The following is a 17169-nucleotide window of genomic DNA, read 5'->3' on the forward strand; positions in this document are numbered from 1 at the left end:
GTATTTCTCCAGTGCAATAACAATTCTTAAGACTAAGAGGTTATTACAAACGATGTAAACTGTAAATCAATAGTTCTTTGCGAGTGTAAAATTTGCGATATTCTCGGAAGTGAAAGTACGCGGCCAGCCGGACCACGGCTGCGCACCGCGCACCGTCGTAGGATGGAGTCTGGACAAGATTTGCTACCGTAGATCCGTGGCGGATGTGTTGCTTAATATTTGACTAGAGAAGAGTGGATGAGATTACAATGAAAACCCTTCTGGAACATGACAACAAATGAACACATCTCGAGGGGCATACGTATGGGCTAACAGCACTGGAAATCGCAAGCAACACCGAACGATAATGTCATCTCACGAAATTTGTGCTACAAAAGTTGATTTTAATCTGAAAAGCAACAGAAAAATGTGACAAAACATAGCAACATAATATGTAGTAACATATTGTAACTACTACATAATACTTTTATTGTATGTAGAAAAAGAAATACGTATTACAGGCCACTGAAGATGCTTCACAAATAAAAGAAGCGAAAAACTGCCTGAACAGTAAGTGTTACCAATGTCAGATACAATTTGTAAAAAGGAAACTAGAAGTGGAAATTTTACTCATATGTTAGTTTGTTCGTTGAGAGAGTAAACAGACTGTACTTTGCGATCGCTCAATTATAATTCCTGTATATGAGAACACAACGTGGAATTTGCATGTTCCTTTTAGTTACGATTGTTGCAATTACCGGACGGTATAATGGAGGGAAACTGGACAAAGTTTCAAGGAAGAGCAAGTTTTAACGCTGACGTGGGCGGGGGCAGCCTTTGACACTGTACGCCGTACAGAGAACATTTAGTCATTTGACGTCACGTGGAATTGTGTAAATGAATAGGAGTTTGGTACTCAGTGATTTCTTATTATTCACGAATTGGGCCAATAGGACCACGCGAGGTACAATCAATCAATGTCGTTTTTGATGGTTCGCCTTCCTTTGTGTCCAAACATGTTTCGTCCTTTCAGAATGAAGTCTCCATCTTTCATCAGACCACGGCGTTACAGTCCGTTTTCTAATTTTCCTCTGACCAATTCTCCAATCAAATTTATTTTGTCTGGATGTTTTTCTGTCTGTAACGTTTGCCTGAGTTATGCCGACTATTTTAAGATCCTCCTTAACCGCAGCGATGCATTTCATTGGCTCAGTTCTGGCGTTACTCTACTGTTTTCGTAGAATTCTGCTACTTGTTTTGTCAACCTAGTGGGTGCCATTCTTACACTGTGCCCATAAAATTTAAGTCTTCGTTTCCTCATGTCACCATGTATGTCTCAGTATTCTTCTATTTCCTTATTACTTCTTAGCCTGTAACTTTCTCCATCAGCAATTTTGCGGCTTAATGTTTTCCTAATTATCTTTCTTTCTTTCTTTCGAATTCTTTCAATATCCCTCTTTCTATTTAAAATCAAAGTTTATGCTCCATAAAGACATTCAGGTTTGATTACAGTGCAGTAATGCCTAAGTTTAATAAATTTAGATAATGATTTTTTACTATAAATTTTTCTATTAATCTCAATGGAGTTGCCATTTTTTGACAGTGAACTTCGTTTGCAGCTTCTTCCAGACCGTTTTCTTAATGATTTCCCCCAAGTATTTAACTTGAGAAATACTTTTTATTATCCCGTATTTCATTTACAAAACTTTGTTGCTTGTTTGTTGCATGTCACAGTTAAAATTGCCAGCCGGCCGCGGTAGCCGAGCGGTTCTAGGCGCTTCAGTTCGGAACCGCGCTACAGCTACGGTTGTAGGTTCGAGCCCTGCCTCGGGCATGGATGTGTGTGATGTTCTTACGTTAGTTAGATTTAAGTAGCTCTAAGTTCTAGGAGACTGATGACCTCAGATGTTAAGTCCCATAATGCTCAGAGCCATTTGAACCATTTTTTAAAATTGCTAGATCATCTGCAAAGGTGAGGCAATCTACTCTTATATTAATTCTGTCTAACTTGATTCATTGCTGTATATTTTGATTTGACTTCCGCTCTCGCCATTCTGCAATTACCTTTTTCAAAACACAGTCAAACAGTAATGGGGAGAGTCCATATTCCTGCCTAATACCAATACTTATATCAAATCAGTAATTTCTCCCATGAATTTAACTTTTAGAGCTTGTGTCGGGTAACGTTTCCATAATCAAGTGATTTATTTATGAGTCTGTTTAGATTTCGAAACGTGAAGTCAATGATGTTAGTGCACTTCCCATTGTACAGAAATCACGTAAGCAAAATGTGGAATGATGCACTTCTGATGTTATGAACCTATCAGCTTAAGTAGATCGATGATTAGTAATCGATAATTGATTTACATGCTGCGTTTAGAAAGCAACCATTACGTTTTACTTGGTAAGTTGACGCACTGGTAAGTATGATATACTGAAATTAATTAAATGTAACGAAGCATTTTCTGAAACGCTCCAATATCTTCAAGTTACCGTAGCTTGCTTTGTTTGTCTTGGTAATCTGTAAAGTCTGATGATAAGAACAGGATATTATCATTTGATGCGAATTAAAGTACGCTGGCCACTTCATTAAGAACTCTTCACGGCGATAAGACACATTACCGTGGACAAAAGAAATAAATATAAGCTCCAGGAAAGCAGATATGATGCGTCTGCTAGATTGGTACCCAGAAATCATATATTTGCAAAAAAGTCCGGAATAATATCATGGACCTAATGCGATAAAAGACAACAAAAAGGAAGCGGTTTAGCTGTGTTGCATATATCCGATTCACACTACCATCGAATGATACCGGGACGCGAATATGAATAACACAGCTAGAAAAATTATTCGCTATAAAATCTTTAATATTATGAACAAGAAAAGACCTATCATGTCTTGTGTAAAATTCAGCTCTGTTTCGTACCACTGAATCCACAATGTAAAATGGAGAAGAAATTAGTATTCGCAGCACAAACTGTAATTCTATTTTAAGAGTATGTAATACCAACTGCTTCTCAGTATCTGCTTTGATGGCATTACCCACAGTTGCAAGCCGCTTATAGACAAAAGAATAAATATATGAAAGAACAATGTTTTAAACTCTGATTTACTGTTTGTTGCTAGTTTAACTAACTACACGTTTTGATCGCAATGTAATTATTATCGGATGGTTTTGATTCTATTTAAATCTTGGATTACATCCGTGGTTTGAAGAGAAGACTTTCTATTTTTCTCAGACACCAGGAAGACAGGAAGATAACGTGTCGTTTTACGTGCTTAGCAGAACGAAAACATTCGCTGTATTCTGCGATACCGCACCACGTGTTTGTCACTAAGTATTTGACAACAATATTTTTGCGGACCTTACAATATGTAAACAGAATGAAATCGAAATAATAACGATGCGATGTCATTAAACGCGCTATGGACTTAAATAAAGAGCAACAGAGACAAAAAGTCGACGTTATTTGTGTGTTATGAAGAACCAGATGTAAAACTGGCTAGCTTTAGAAGCATATGTGGCACCTCCCATAACGCGGTGAAACATAAGGACAGACAAAAAACGTGAGAAGAGTTTTGTAACACTATGGCTCTTCCCATACGTCTTCATTCATAGGGTGCTGCTATGTGCCTAAGAAAACTATTGGTAAAACAACAAGAGCAGAAATGAAATTTCTGAAAAGAACGAGATACAGGTAAGAAACGACTACATAGAAGAGTTAAACAATGCGATGCGACAAGAGCTGTAAGAAGAACCAATCGACTGAAAAAGGAAATAAGAACTGCAAAGCGTGGTACGAAACGTGCAAATAGTAGATAATGCACGACACGATAAATTATCATTGAGCCGGCGGCTGTGACCGAGCGGTTCTAGGCGCTTCTGTCTAGAATCGCTCGACCTCTACGGTCGCAGGTTCGAATCCTGCCTCTGACATGAATGTGTGTGATGTCTTTAGGTTAGTTAGGTTTAAGTAGTTGTAAGTCCACTGGACTGATGAGCTCAGATGTTAAGTCCCATAGTGCTCAGAGCCATTTGAACCATTTGAAATTACCATTGCGTTATAAAGAGATCGGAAGAAGAGCGAAGAAAGGCCTAAGGCGGGTTGGGTAGACTTCTCGTAAAATTCGAAAATCCCTGATGCCGTGCCCACAGAATGAAGAAGAGGAAGAAGAATTATAAGAACAGTTGTAATAAACGTCTGCTGAATTTAGAATTTTTCGAGAACTACAGAGCTTTACTTAACCGAGACGACAGGCCAAACATCGCAACGGCTTTTCTAAACAAACACAAACATTTCATTTGATTTATTACGACGTAATATATAATCTCATAAGTTATGCAACTACTAGAAGAATAGTTTAGCTGGGTGTTCAGTGACACCGTTTACCTGTTGCTAACCTAATTATGTACGACAGATGCGTGTGTGTGTAGCTATATTCTTACACTAATCAGCCAGAACATTATGACCACACATCTAATAACCGTAGGCCCACGTTTGGCGCGGATAACAGCGGCGACGCGTCGTGACCTAGAAGCAATGAGGCCCTGGTAGGTCGCTGGAGGACGTTGGCACCATATCTGCATGCCTAATTTCCATAAAGTGCGGGAAGGGGAGCGATGAGTTCTGACGGCACATCCAATCACATCCGAGATGTGTTCGATCGGATTCAGATCTGGTGAGTTGTGGGATGGGGGGAAGGGGAAGGGGGGCAGCACATCAATTGGGACTCGCCACTGTGTTCCTCAAACCACTCTATCACACTCCTGGCCTTGTGATATGATGCATTATCTTGTTGAAAAACGCCACTGCCGTCTTGAAGCATGATCGTCACGAAGGGGTCTACATGGTCTGCAACCAGTGTACGATGCTCCTTGGCCGTCATGGTGCTTTGCACGACATCCACTAGACACTTGGATGCCCACGTGCCGGCCGCAGTGGCCGTGCGGTTAAAGGCGCTGCAGTCTGGAACCGCAAGACCGCTACGGTCGCAGGTTCGAATCCTGCCTCGGGCATGGATGTTTGTGATGTCCATAGGTTAGTTAGGTTTAACTAGTTCTAAGTTCTAGGGGACTAATGACCTCAGCAGTTGAGTCCCATAGTGCTCAGAGCCATGCCCACGTGAATGTTCCACAGATCATAAAGGACTCGCCGCCAGCTTGTCTCCGTCCCGCAGTACAGGTGTCAAGGAGCTGTTCCCCTGGAAGACGACGGATTCGCGCCCTCCCATCAGGATGATGCAGAAGGTATCAGGATTAATCAGACCATATAACGCTCTACCACTACTCCAACATCCAGGGCCAATGGTCATGTGCCCATTTCAGTCGTAGTTGCCGATGTCGTGGTCTTTAAACATTGGATCATGCATGGATCGTCGGCTGCAGAGGCCCATCGTTAGGAGTGTTTGATGCGCTGTGTGTTCAGACACACTTGTACTCTGCGCAGTATTAGAGTCTGATGTTAATTCTCCCACAGTTCGCCACCTGTCCTGTTTTACCAGTCTGCCCAGCCTGCGACGTCCGACACCTGTAATGAGGGGTGGCTGATCAACCCCACGACGTCTAGACGTGGTTTCACCTTGATTTCGCCACGTATTGAAGACACTCACCACAGCACTCCTAGAACACCCAACAGGTCGTGCAGTCTCCGAAATGCTCGTGTCGAGCCTCCAGGCCATCACAACCTGCCCTTGGTCAAACAGATAGATCGCGCACCTTACCCATTCTACACACGCACAGCACGCTCACTGATACTACATTCACACTGTACGTGTGTCTGAGTAGCAGTCATTCCTCGTCAGGTGACGCTGCTATCGCTCGGACGGGTTTATACCGATAGTAGGTCTGTGGTCATAACGCTCTGGCTGATCAGCGTATATACATTTCTGGATAGGAAATATTTATGAAAGTATGAAGATTTAATAACTTGTGATGGTAAAATATATGATAGTGATAGGTGTGTAAGTCGATAATTAAGATACTGAGGTAATTAATGGAAATGAATATCATACGAAGTACACGATTTAGTTGTGGTTTTCTGGGGTACATAATACAGTCTAGTGCACTATTTCTTCCGTCTCAATACGGACTCGTGAGCTTTGAACAGTAATGTCTCGGAAGAGTGCAACGTTCCTGAACAGGAGAGGTCTAGGAAGAGTTATACGAGTTGATAAATAACTGCAAATCTCACTACGTGGTGGCAGTGGGGTATTGCGAAAGTGGGGCAAAAAAATAAAGGACGGTTCTTCAGTAAGAAAATTTGGTTATGATTCCAGAATGACGTTTTCACTCTGCAGCGGAATGTGCGCTGATATGAAACTTCCTGTCAGACTAAAACTTTGTGCCGGACCGAGACTCGAACTCGGGACCTTTGCCTTTCGCGGGCAAGCGCTCTACCATCTGAGCTACCCAAGCACGACTCACGCCCCGTCCTCACGGCTTTACTTCTGCCAGTACCTCGCCTCCTACCTTCCAAACTTTACAGAAGCTCTCCTGCGAAACCTTGCAGAACTAGCACTCCTGGAAGAAGCTCTCGCAGGAGAGCTTCTGTAAAGTTTGGAAGGTAGGAGACGAGGTACTGGCAGAAGTAAAGCCGTGAGGAAGGGGCGTGATTCGTGCTTCGGTAGCTCAGTTGGTAGAGCACTTGCCCGCGAAAGGCAAAGGTCCCGAGTTCGAGTCTCGGTCCGGCACAAAGTTTTAATGTGCCAGGAAGTTTCAATGGCCATGATACTAATTTTAGATGCATTTCGCATCCTAGTAGCATTTGCCGAGGCGAAAATTTTCGTTCTTACCTCACTAACGCTGGAGGAGAGAAATAGAAAATTATCTTGGCAATGATCAAACGGAAAGAGAACTGAAATTCATTGTATTCATACAAATAATAAACAAATTGTACATGATGTAATGGTCTGAAAATTGTAAGTGATCGTAGACTCTTAGGATGCAGAGTAAAAGTAGATACGAAGTTACCATACTGGAAATAAGAAATGTAGCTTATGAGAATTTGTCTAACAGTTACGAGATGTATCGGATTACGTTAACTAGCGAATTTAGAATATTAGAAAATCGAGGCTGTAGAGGGAAAAAAATCAAAGTAATAATAATGAGTTACAAGAAGAAATTTAAATTAATTAACGAAAATGGAGGGTGTTACTTGAGGCTGTCAGTAATTTGTTGAAAATGAAGGAAGATTAAAGAGGACCTCTCAAGCAGGGACTGTATATAAACTGAAAAAGCAAGAACAGAGCTAGAATTTGAGTCACTGTTTCGTGAAGAAAGTAAGCCGACGGTAATGACAGGAGCGGACCGTATGATGCCTGTTAAAATGAAGAGCGATTTCAGCAACTTGGCGTTACAGCATATGTCTCACAAGTTTCCGTAGACATTTCATAAAGATGTTTCCTGACCTCGCCATTTCACTTGACTCACTCGTGATACTGATATGTGCACATCAAACAAATGCCAGCTTTCAGTTACAGGTGTACAGGAAGAAGAGATCGATGAATGAATTCCAAATCAGAGGAACACATTGTTCCTGAGGTAACAGACTACGACTGACTTGACTAGAGCGTACGTCGTAATACATGCCCACATAGCTTAGGTCAACTTTTGTTTTTTTCAGTATCAGTTAAATATGCATAGTGGATTATAAGTTCTTTTTATATGAAAATAACTTGCGACCGAACCGCCGAATCTTTCCATCAGTAAATGGGGTATGTTCTCAACTGACTCGTTTGTTTTAACCCCCTCCACTGACAGGATGACCCGCTTCCTACTTTCGTATGTATAAAGCCGATACGGACTTGTAGCTGTCACGCCTTTGCGCTTACTGCTACGTATTTTAACCGTAAATAGCTCAGTCCTAATGGTAAGAGGTAGTAGTGAATTCACGTTATTAATCTTTGAAGACAGCACAGCTGCCACAAGCTCAGCTCACTTTTACTCCACTCCTACCCTCGCCATTGCACCACATTAAGTAGGTGCTGCATGGACCTTGCTAAATTCACTTGCGTATACATTTTTGACCGTTACTCGCCAGTATTTACCTAATGATTAGTACACTCCTAACCGGACTATTTCCCAAAGAGCTGTGATGATTGAACGGGTTCGATCCACAGCCTACAGTGCCCTACAGTTCACACGGTAACACTGCCTACCTGACCCACTTAACTTGGTAGTGAGCTTATGTATCCAATCACCGCTGCTAGCAGCAGTGGATAATCCTATCAGCACGACGAGAGCAGCAGACTTACCGTCGAATCCTCCTGAAAATACTTATAACTACGGTCGCCAGCTCTGAAGGAGCAAAAGAATAAATCAATTTTTTGGCTCGTTTCAAAGTGAAACGGCTTGAGTTCAATTTAAACATAATTCTGAATATTACTATTTCTGATCATTCTAGGTGATTCTACAAAGCAAATACTCTCTCAATTTCTGTGAGTTGGCTTGGTAATTACCACCAAGACAATTTAAGCAACTTAGGTTAACAAACTTCTACCTTTCAACTTATTTAATGATTTTGGATATTACTCTTTGGACAATTGATATAGAATTAGTTAAGTGACTTTACTTGAAAGGTTACTCAGAAAAATTTAAGTAACTATAAATAGGCGACTCATTCTGGTGTGACCATTGCTCTTTTCAACATTCTTATACGCTAAAGTATTCTACACCCAAAAGAATTGTAAATGAAAGAGGCGATGGTGGCCTCAGTCTGATTTCACTACACTATGTTTGAGGTTACTACACTTTACAATGAACAACATGCGTCGTAATTTTACTCATTACTATATTCTGTCCTCTGCACTTGCATAAAAGAAAACTGGTATTCTCCTTTTACATGTATACAAAGTTCGACTTAACAATTGCAAGCAGTCTTGCCTTGGGTAGACGTGTCGGTGCTGGTGGTGAGATGCATGTGGCTAACGCAGCTCTTCCTCTTCACGCCTCATGCCCTTAATGGCGGCTGGAACTACGAGCTGTAGCACTCGTATAAGCTACTGCACGTCCGCCATAAAATCTGGGCGCAGGAACTCTTACAATCAGCCCCAGTGGCATAGAGACGGCTTCGACAACCATTCGTCGCGTTCTACTCCACAAACGGCGACGATGTTCTCCTCTTCGCTGTTGCACAATCACTTTTGCGTGAGCACAGTTATGCACGTCCGATCACGTCAACCCTCCCCAGGCCATTCCATTGTTCAGTCCCTGTGTCTCCAGCTACCTCTAGCTATGCTCGTATCACCAAGAGTGGGGGCGTTCCCCTACCACCTTTTCACCGAAATCATTTAGTATTTAAGAATATTTATATTTATTACCCTGGAGTTCATACCAGTCATAATAATTTACTACTAGCGCTTTATAACATTAAATCATACAGTAATAGCTTATAATTACCAAGAAAAAGAATACATTTGACTCCGATAGCTTAGTGCATTGTCTGAGAGGCAGCGCTAATTCCCAGTTTCGCCAATAGATGGCATCAGGGTGCACTCCCTGGCAGTCTCACACCAGCGCGCCCGTTTCCGACGCGCGGGCTCCAAATTACTGTCAGCCCACCACCATTTCAGTTCCGTTACACATGCCCCACTTCTTATTGAAGTATCTAACAGTGATAATTCAATAAGAAGTCTCTCCTATAATGAATCTGAAATTTTCGTTAAGCATTTTACCAAGGGTTTTCTCTTTCTTACTGATACACCTCGGTACTTATATTACTTATCTAAAATTAAACACCAATTCTTTCTATCTTTCCTGCTAAACATTACATAAATGATTTACATGTATTCTTTCCAATTTTCTTACTTCTAAACACAGTACACTTTAAACATCTTTTTTTACAAAAATTTTAAATACACTTCTTTTATCTCAGGCAAGTAAAACACACGTTATGCGCCTATTACTTTATAGCCCGTCCTTTTCACTTCACCTCCTCACTTTTCTACCTCTTCCACAACACTTATTTACACATCTATTAAGGCTTTCTTAGAAGCTCAGTCTTTCCCAGTCTGTTTAGTCTCTACTTAAACTAGAAGTTTCATTAGAATACTGCAACATATTTTAGTGAACATTTACCTTTCACATAGAACAAAAGAAACAAAACTATTTACATATTGGTTTACTTTAATATTTATTTATATATTTATTTTCAATCTGGTAGAATTCGTGTTTCATACCTTTTGAGATCCACTATGTTTCTTACTCCCAGGCGTTTGCCTGTTAATGGGTACTCTAAATAATAAGCATTCACATTGGGTATGGACACTATTTTAAATGGTCCATTATATATATATTTAAATTTGCTGATCTCATTATTAATTTCACTTGACTTTTCATGTGTTTTTACAAGAACGAGATCACCTATTTTGAATTTAGGATTCCTTACTTTTTCGTCATGACGACGAATTCTCGCATCTGCTTGTTTTCTCATCTTGTCTTTTACTAAGTTCTTTTTACTATCATAATCTAATTCAACTCTATCTGGAAATTCTAGTAGGTCTTCTACTAGACTTTTACTTCTCGTCTTTTTCAGGATTTCTTCTGGAGTAAATCCAGTGCTCTCGTTTGTTAATGAATTCATGATTTCTTCGAATTCACTCACATACATGCCCCACTTCTTGTGGTTGCTATGGCAGTACGTCCTAAATAACCGACCTATCTCACGCATATATCTTTCTGCCGGATTGCTTGATGGGTGATAAGCTGAGATATGTACCACTTCTACCTGTTTCTCAGTTATCCCATCCTTCCACATTTTTGAGCAAAACTGAACACCATTATCTGATAGTATTCTCTTTGGCTTCCCTACTTTCACAAAATAATCACACACCATTTTATCATACACAGCTCTGGCAGTAGCTTTTCTCAAGGGATATAGCTTTATATACTTTGAGAAAAGTTCAACTGCTACAAATATGTACACAAAACCCCCCATGGTTTTCGGTAATGGTCCAAAGATATCTACTGCTACTATTTCTAATACTTCATCAGGTTTTATTGATTGCATGGGCCCTTGATTAGTTGCATTTGTTACTTTCGCCTTTTGGCATAGATCACAAGATCTTATCCTTTGTGCTACCCTTCGTGCCATGTTGTTAAAGGTAATGCATTCATCTAACTTATCGGTACACTTCCGTGCACCACAATGGCCATATGCCAAGTGAACATAATCTATCAGCACTTCAGTGTGTTGTTCCGGCCAACATACTCTCCACTTCCCTGGATTATTTAATCTTTGAAGATACAGTACACCTTTGTGTATTTTATATGAAGCCCTTATGTTAGTTGCGTCCGGATTGTCAAACTTGACCTTTGCCGACTTGAGTGCATCATCATCACTTTGATATCTTCGCATATTCCGACATATTTCCCTAATTTTTTCTCTTCCTTCCGCTTTTTTGAAGTAATTCACCTCAAAAACATCTTCCCTATTCTTTACACTTTCTAGTGTCTCACATCCTTCCGGTAATGTCGACAAAGCATCCGGTACTGCATGTTCTTTCCCTTTAACATACCTGATCTCTATATCAAATTGTTGTAAAAACAGCGCCCATCTGGTCAACCTGTTATGTAACAATCTGCAGTCCTTCAAAAATATTAAAGCTTTGTGGTCTGTATGGACCACAGTCTTATGTCCCCATAAGAAAAGTTGAAACTTCCTAAAACCCCATAGTATAGCTAAAGCCTCCTTCTCTGAAACCGTATAGTTTCTTTCATACTTAGACATGGTTCTACTCGCAAATGCTATTTGTCTATGAGTTTTTTCCCCATCTATCATTACCTCCTGAAATATGGATACTCCCAATCCATAATCTGAACTATCTGTTGCCATGTGGAATGGTTCACACAGGTCAGGGTGCCATAACTTTATGTTTTTAGCCAAATTGTCTTTTAGCCGGTTGAATGCTGTTTCACATTCCTCAGTCCATATATACACACTGTTCTTCTTAAGTAGGTTGTTCAGATGTGGGCTATTGAACACCTGATCATCCACATACTTACGATAAAAGGAACAAAGTCCTATAAACGACTTTAGTTGTTTTTTATTCTTGGGAGCCGGACAATTTCTTATTGCTTTGACTTTATCGGGATCCTTTTCAATTCCCTCTGGTGTTACTATGTGACCTAAAAACTTTATTTCTTTTTTCACAAACTCGAATTTTTTCAGGTTCAGGGTCATTCCTCCTTTAATTAAAGCTTTGAACACCCTGTCGCATAACTCCATGTGCTCTTCCCATGTCCTTGTAGCAATTAACAGATCATCTACATAAACCGTGATTAGCGAACTAAGTTCACTCCCTAAAATTTTGTCTAAAGCCCGAGTGAACACTGAAACGGAAGTATTTAGGCCAAATGGTACCACTGTGAAATGGTAGCATTTGCCATTGAATAAAAATGCCGTGTACTTCCTAGACTCCTCACTTAATGGGACTTGCCAGTATCCTGCAGTTAGGTCTAAACTAGTCATGTAATTTACACCATTAAACTTCTGCAATAAATTATCTATGTTCTCTGGACGATCCAACTCCCTCTTCACTACTTTATTCAGAGTACGAGCATCTATCACTATTCGTACACTTCCATCCTTCTTACCTACTATCACCAGTGGGTTATTATATGGGCTAGAACTCCGTTCAATGACCCCACATGAAACCATTTTATCTATTTCTTTTTGAACTGCTTCTTTCTTAGACAATGGTACATTATATGGTGGTTTAAAGAAAGGTTCATGCTCCTCTACCTCCATGCAATACTCATAATTTATCACTCGTCCCGGTTTGTCCGAAAATACCTCCTGATTTTCTTTCAGAATTTGCCATAGATCCTCCCTTTGGGCATCAGATAGTCCTTCCGTTTTATCCACTACATTTCGAAGGAGTGTCTCCTATTTCCATCTTCAACTATCTGCCTCACCAGAAACCAATCGAATTTTTGACCTATTCCTGAATCATGATCATCTCTAAATTCTACCCATCTCAGCTGGTTCTCTTCCATTACCCTAGATGATTCGAATGGTATTTCTAATACCGCACTATCAACTTTACATACTATTATCCCTTTGTCACAATCTATAATTACTTTCTGTTTTATTAACCAGTCAATGCCTAAAATGATCTCGGCACTGAGCTCTGGAACTACTAAAAATGCATTCGAAAATTGCTTGTTTTTTATCTTAAATTCCATCATCACTTGATGTTTAACAGGTTTACTACATTTCCCTGTCGCCCCTATCACTTTAACACCTGTTACTGGCATCATAACTACTCCTCGTTGCTCTTTGATCATCTCAAAAAATGCGTGCGAAATAGCACTTATTTGAGCACCCGTATCCAACAATACATATAAATCGTACCCACATACATTAATGGGTAGGATTGTTTGCATCCTATTGTCCTCTTTCATACTTTCTTTATCTTCCCATAATAAATCCTTTTCCACCGCCAAGTCTTGCCATATTATTTTTCCGGTTTTTATACTGACCATTCCATCTGGAGGTTTCTTTCTCCTTTTCATCCTAAATTCTTTCACCGCTTTTTCCAATAGTCCTTCGTCTAGGCTCTTTAATGTCATCTCGTTCTCATTCGAATCTGTCATGCCTGAACTCTCGGTTGCGGGATCGGAAACTTCCTCTACTTCTTTTTCTCCCTGGATGCTTTCTGATGATTCTGACGATAATTCCTCCTCCTTAGAAATATGACCTTCTTCGGATTCAAATAATTCTCGCAAATTATAATCCATTTCTCTACTTTCCCTTTGTTGGATAGTGCATTCGCCACTCTTACTTTCATTATTTTCCCCTACTAATGGAATTCCAGTCTCACTCAACTCATTTGCTTCAGTACTACAGGGATCACAACACTCTTTCTCTTGGTTAGATACACTTTCTCTAATTTCTTTAAAAGAATCTTCATCACAGTCATGTACTCTTGCTGTCACTAGGTACACATCATAATCGGTATGGCTCTCTAACACTGTCATGTTCGGGTCCAAACTAATCACTTGAGTGGAATATCTTTCTAATTGTGCTGGCTGGCTTTTGAGCTGATGTACATATTCTGCATACGAGGTAATTTCTGAATCGGCATGCGTCTCTGCACTATGCCCCTTTTTCTTATCCACCCTTCCCTCTTTAATTACTTCTCGATGCGATTCGTCGACTATTCGTACGAACCTTTTACCATAAGTCACATCACTCCTACCTTGCCCCTGCCTCTCTGCACAGTTGCCATCCCTACCGACAAACAACGCCTTCTCTGACTCTTCCTTCATCAATTCGTCACTCTGACCTCGAATTGTACTTATTTCATTCACGTGAGCCTTCACATCCGACCGATATTCTTTTCCTACTTCATTTCCCTTAATAATTCCTCTCTGCTCTCTCTCCTGTTTGTATCCCTGCATTATACTTCGCAAAGTTTCGTTTATGTAACTGCTCTTCAGGCGAACGACGCACTATCCTACTATAGTACTGACTACTCCGATCTTCCTTATATTTGGGCCATTTCTTTCTTTCCGCGCACGTTAGGCCCTTGACCTGCGCGGTATTTAGTTTTCCTGATTTTGATAATGCATCCCGTTTCCCTGATAGTGTCCTCTCCCTCGCTGAGAGTTACCTCCTCGACCTCTTCCTCTCATCATGTTAATTTGCGATTCATTCCTACCACCTTTTCCTATTCCATTCTGATTTCTGAAACCTCGAAACTCTCTAGTTTCACGCCACCTATCTTCATTCTCGATTTTTTCTAAAAATTCATCGAATGTTCGATGAGTGCCTCGTACATAACGCTTTGAATCGTCAGGTAGCTTTTTCCACAACTCCCACACTATCTCCGATTCTGATCTACGATCTTTAAGATACTCCAAACGCTTGAACCATCCTTCACAGTATTCTTTCATGAGCCCACGCCCATGTTCTGGCATTCTGGCGACAACGAATTCGCTCCACAACCTATCCCTCTGTTGTGTGCCCCAGAATTCCTCAAGGAACTTTTCTTTGAAGTCTGTAAACTTCAAATTGTCGATATCCAAATTCAATCCCCAACGTTTAGCATGACCTGCTAAAGCGTCTATTACTAAATTAATTTTTTCTTTATCCGACATGTCTGTTGGTAAGACACGTTCACAATTTTTTATAAAATCCATTGGCTTGCATCCACCTTGTTTCTTTTGAGGATTGTATTTTTCCTCCCTACTCAGTATTTCCGATTTTTGCATTACCAATGGGATACCACTACAGTTAAGAAACGTCTGATTCTGAACTTGCTGACTTAACAATTTTATCTCATTACGCAGTGTATTTTCCTGTTCCTGCACACATGCATCAAAACTCAACATGGTATTGCGCAGTGTTTCAATATCAGCTGCCGTTTCTTTAACAATCTCTTTCTTTACAACTGGTACTATCACCTGTAATTTACTTTCAATTATCGGTTCTAATTTTTCACTAACCAAAGGTTCCACTGATTTCTCTATTCTCTGAATTTCGGTATCAAATCTTTTCTCTATTTCTGTGACTTTTCTCTGAACATTTGTTATTTCAGCCCTAATGCTATTTACTGATTTGTTTATCTCTGTGATACGTTGGCTTTGCGTATTCAAAATATCTAAATTGGCTTTTATTTTACCAGATAGGTTTTCCTCCAATTGGGATATATGACTAGCCATTTCTGCTTTCAAACTAGCATTCCCTTCTCGAATTTGCGCCATCATCCTATTTAACAAACTTGTTAATTCCATATCCTCTCCCTTGTGACTTGCATCCACAGATACATTGGGTTCACTTTTCACTACCTTTGGTTTCACTTCCCGTTCCTCCTGTTTTGTGGGTGTGGATTCATCTATAGGATTTTCCAACCCTACAACAGTATCTATGGTCCCTAATTCTGGGTCTGACCTTGTAATGTTTTCGTCTTGCTTGTTACTATTCGACTCCATCATATGCTGCTGTATTTCGTGCCTAATAGAAATGTTTATTAAACCAAATATTACTTGTTTAACTCCTACTATTGGACTTTCTTTTGCTGCTTTGCAGGTTGTCGTCTTGAACTTACCAATTGTGGTATGTTTGTCTACAACAGAATTTTAAATTTAAAATTTTCTTGAAACTACAAGTTTATATAAAACACTTTTATTGCAGCCATTATTCTACAAACTTGGTAAGTCCTGTCACGGTCGCCACATGCGACCGAACCGCCGAATCTTTCCATCAGTAAATGGGGTATGTTCTCAATTGACTCGTTTGTTTTAACCCCCTCCACTGACAGGGTGACCCGCTTCCTACTTCCGTATGTATAAAGCCGATACGGACTTGTAGCTGTCACGCCTTTGCGCTTACTGCTACGTATTTTAACCGTAAATAGCTCAGTCCTAATGGTAAGAGGTAGTAGTGAATTCACGTTATTAATCTTTGAAGACAGCACAGCTGCCACAAGCTCAGCTCACTTTTACTCCACTCCTACCCTCGCCATTGCACCACATTAAGTAGGTGCTGCATGGACCTTGCTAAATTCACTTGCGTATAAATTTTTGACCGTTACTCGCCAGTATTTACCTAATGATTAGTACACTCCTAACCGGACTATTTCCCAAAGAGCTGTGATGATTGAACGGGTTCGATCCACGGCCTACAGTGCCCTACAGTTCACACGGTAACACTGCCTACCTGACTTACTTAACTTGGTAGTGAGCTTATGTATCCAATCACTGCTGCTAGCAGCAGTGGATAATCCTATCAGCACGACGAGAGCAGCAGACTTACCGTCGAATCCTCCTGAAAATACTTATAACTACGGTCGCCAGCTCTGAAGGAGCAAAAGAATAAATCAATTTTTTGGCTCGTTTCAAAGTGAAACGGCTTGAGTTCAATTTAAACTTAATTCTGAATATTACTATTTCTGATCATTCTAGGTGATTCTACAAAGCAAATACTCTCTCAATTTCTGTGAGTTGGCTTGGTAATTACCACCAAGACAATTTAAGCAACTTAGGTTAACAAACGTCTACCCTTCAACTTATTTAATGATTTTGGATATTACTCTTTGGACAATTGATATAGAATTAGTTAAGTGACTTTACTTGAAAGGTTACTCAGAAAAATTTAAGTAACTATAAATAGGCGACTCATTCTGGTGTGACCATTGCTCTTTTCAACATTCTTATACGCTAAAGTATTCTACACCCAAAAGAATTG

At 40.2% G+C, this 17169-nt stretch overlaps 1 protein-coding gene across 1 annotated transcript in view; it reads right to left on the bottom strand.

Annotated features, from left to right (window-relative positions):
* LOC126481723 (uncharacterized) overlaps positions 1-13958 on the bottom strand; it is a 98048-nt gene extending 84090 nt beyond the window's left edge. The window contains exon 1 of the mRNA XM_050105675.1: positions 13461-13958. Within this exon, the coding sequence (XP_049961632.1) occupies positions 13461-13958 (498 nt within the window). The remainder of the gene's footprint in view (positions 1-13460) is intronic.
* Positions 13959-17169: the final 3211 nt, after the last annotated feature.

The sequence above is a fragment of the Schistocerca serialis genome, chromosome 5 (assembly GCF_023864345.2).
Source record: "Schistocerca serialis cubense isolate TAMUIC-IGC-003099 chromosome 5, iqSchSeri2.2, whole genome shotgun sequence".
Lineage (NCBI taxonomy): Eukaryota > Metazoa > Arthropoda > Insecta > Orthoptera > Acrididae > Schistocerca > Schistocerca serialis.